Source organism: Plectropomus leopardus, chromosome 16 (assembly GCF_026936395.1).
Source record: "Plectropomus leopardus strain MGB_pleo_1.0 chromosome 16, ASM2693639v1, whole genome shotgun sequence".
Lineage (NCBI taxonomy): Eukaryota > Metazoa > Chordata > Actinopteri > Perciformes > Serranidae > Plectropomus > Plectropomus leopardus.
Genome location: NC_142191.1, coordinates 16,971,955 through 16,974,931, shown reverse-complemented (window position 1 = coordinate 16,974,931; position 2,977 = coordinate 16,971,955). Strand labels below are relative to the sequence as shown.

The window sequence follows — 2,977 nt, the reverse complement described above, 5'->3', positions numbered from 1 at the left end:
AACATCAGGTAATACAGCGCAGGGGGGCTTCCAAACGATGTCCGCTGATCGGGGTGTTTTATAACTCTAATATGCTACAGGGGCCACTGTTAAGTGCGGAAGAAGAGTTTTCCCCCTTCAGAAAAAGGGTGTTTACAGTGTTTTATCGTCATCTGACTTCAAAAGAAAAAAGATTTTCATGTTAAAATGTGCAACGGCTGCGTGCAAAAAGAATACCCGGACCGGGTGAGTAGCAGCAACTTGTTAACTACTTATTCTAACGCACAAGTACAAATACAGTAAATGAGGATTGTTGGTTAGCAAGTTAGCTGTGATGAGAACCGTTAATTTATGATTAAAAAAAGGTTAATCAGCAACCTTAAACGATAATGTTGTAGTTCAACACTTAAGACCAGATTTCAGCGCAGTTAAATTGTTAAATGTGATGCTGTGGTTTCCTGCTAAGGGGAACACTTGTCTGGAGAGTGGCTCTTACCTGATGAACTACCTGGGCTGTGCCAACTGCCATCAGAGGGACTTTGTACTGATCAGCAATAAAGCCACAGAGGATGAAGATGGAGAGGAGATCGTCACATATGACCGTGAGTCACTCGTCTTGTGCTCCTGACACTGTTTTTTTTTTTTTTACAAACCATGTATTATTGTTGTGGGGACAAACCTTCAGATAATGCACTAAATAGTCAAAAATGTGCTCTGATCGCATATGCACGGTTTTATCTGGCTTTATTTAATAAAAAGTGAATCTTAAATACTATCATGCAGTGCTATTTTAGACAATATTGCACCTCCAACTTTGTAGCAACAGTTTGAGGAAGATGCCTTTCCTGTTTCAACATGCCAGTCAGTAAAGAAATGCTTCCTAATTTGGTGTGAAAGTATTTGACAGGCCTGCACTGAGCTTAGCTTTAAGGGAAACACCACTGAAATTATTATTAGTTATTTTCATGGTCTTGGAAAGTTCAATCAATATTTGTGAACATGAGCTACTCTCTCTCAAAGCCAGAAACCAGAGAAGTAAGTCTTATACATTATTTAGAGCTGCTCCATAGACAAAAGGAATCATTTTGATAACTAACCTGTTTTTATACCCAAATGATCTTTATTTTGATGTCGTTCTCAGTTTTAAGACAGTTCCCATATACTCAGAACATTCCCCTTGGTGGTCTTAGTGTCATCTAGAACGTCTTTTCCAATTCATTGTCTATGGAACAGCTCCAGACGTGATATAACAAATTTGAGATATGAATTGAACGATTTTTTAAAAAATAAGCATAGTTCCCCTTTAACATTTAACTCATCCTCACTAATACATGTGGCTGAATGAGAGCAAATCCCCACTGCAAGATTCCAAAACCCTGTGGAGAACCTTTAAAGAATGTTTGAGGCTGTTATAGAAGAATATCGGTGTCTGAATGCTTTTGGCCATATAGTGTATTTACTCAAAAGGGTCTTTTAAGAAAAAAGAATTACTACAATATTTCAGAATTCACCAAAAGTTGGTGGCAATAATCCTAACCTTTAAAGAAACTCATATGCAGCATGTTTAAAAATAATCGACTACGTCCATTTCTCCCTCCAGATGTTTGCAAAAATTGTGATCATGTCATCGCCAGGCACGAATACACGTTCTCCGTCGTTGATGAATACCAGGTAAGGTATTTATTAACCATAATTTGATTCACATGTTAGGACAATGGTTCTTAATAGGGTCAAACTCGTTATTTGATGCCTTTTTTGGTATATATATTAAGTCTGTTTTGTGTTGTCCAGGAGTACACAATGCTCTGCATGCTGTGCGGAAAGGCAGAGGACTCCATCAGTGTGTTACCAGACGACCCCCGACAGTCTGCGCCTTTATTCTAGACCCCAAATCTGCACATCCCTGTTCACTTTTTAGATCGAGTGTCACCACCACAGATGTGTTGCTGGCTGCTGCCTCCAGGTTTCCAACCTTTTTTTATCATCCAAATTTTATGCACATCTTCAATTAAGTATACCATATTAAAAGTCCTTCTCTGTTTATAAAATACTGTATGCAGATATCATTTGAACAGGACATATAACATTTTATTATCCTCCATGACAACAACAGTTATTCTGTATGTGAATTGATGATGTACTGTAAATAAAAATTTTTTTACTAAGAATTTTAATAACGTCTGTGTTTTACTGCTTGACACATATCTGATGTTGCAAAGTCACAATAACAAAATAAGGGTTACCATACAGCCATTGAAATTAGTTCTAATTAATTAACCCAAAAACGCTATAATTTAATAAATAATGGCTAAATGGTTGGTTCAAATGTAAGGATATTTTAAAAGCAAAAGTATATTTATCTGCTTATATGGTTCATGGCTTTTATTATACCCAGTTACTTTGAAGTCTAAATTTGGGGAGGACAGAATTCACAAATATGAACTTCTTTGTAAAGTTGCTTGAATTTGAAACTTCATTTCTGACCTCTGAAACAGAAGATGACGACCAAAAAAACAACCCACCACAAGTTTAAGAATGTACTTTCAGACAGGTTTGTCCTTCAAGTGCCTGGAAAAAATAGAAATTTCAAACATTTCATTGTCAGCAGGTGAAACCCTTAACAAACTTTTCAAAACTTTTTGTGAGATTATTTTTGTGAACCAAGTTGCTCATTATAGTATCAACATGTGGCCATTTTTCGTAGTTTGTAGTATCTGTATCAGCAACACTGCAGCTATCCCATCGAATGCACTTTCTTATTTAAATAAACATTGATAAAATTTAGTTGGTTTGGGGAAAGATAGTTAGTTTCAAAATGGAGCCATTGTTGGAAGAAAGCGCAAAGAATGATTAATCTTGCCCTTACTTAAGGATTTTAGTGTTTGTCTTTGAGATTCAATCTGTCAGTCACTGCTGTTAAACATGAGACAGTGACCACAACAGATGGAGGAGCCTTCATTTCATTGTTGTCGTGTGACCCGTTCTATTCAGTCACCAG

At 36.7% G+C, this 2,977-nt stretch overlaps 1 protein-coding gene across 1 annotated transcript; it reads left to right on the top strand.

Annotated features, from left to right (window-relative positions):
- The first annotated feature begins 32 nt into the window (after window positions 1-32).
- churc1 (churchill domain containing 1) lies at window positions 33-2,156 on the top strand. Its single transcript, XM_042503051.2, has 4 exons — window positions 33-225; window positions 446-581; window positions 1,580-1,650; window positions 1,771-2,156. The coding sequence occupies exons 1-4, from the start codon at window positions 187-189 to the stop codon at window positions 1,861-1,863; spliced, it is 339 nt and encodes a 112-aa protein (XP_042358985.1). The 5' UTR covers window positions 33-186; the 3' UTR covers window positions 1,864-2,156.
- The last annotated feature ends 821 nt before the right edge of the window (window positions 2,157-2,977 follow it).

Bases quoted from the DNA above. Each gene is read 5' to 3' on its own strand.
- churc1 (XM_042503051.2), top strand. From the start codon at position 187: ATGTGCAACGGCTGCGTGCAAAAAGAATACCCGGACCGG. The intron at 582-1,579 runs GTGAGTCACTCG...TTCTCCCTCCAG, and splicing joins GGAGATCGTCACATATGACC to ATGTTTGCAAAAATTGTGAT. The intron at 1,651-1,770 runs GTAAGGTATTTA...TGTGTTGTCCAG, and splicing joins CCGTCGTTGATGAATACCAG to GAGTACACAATGCTCTGCAT.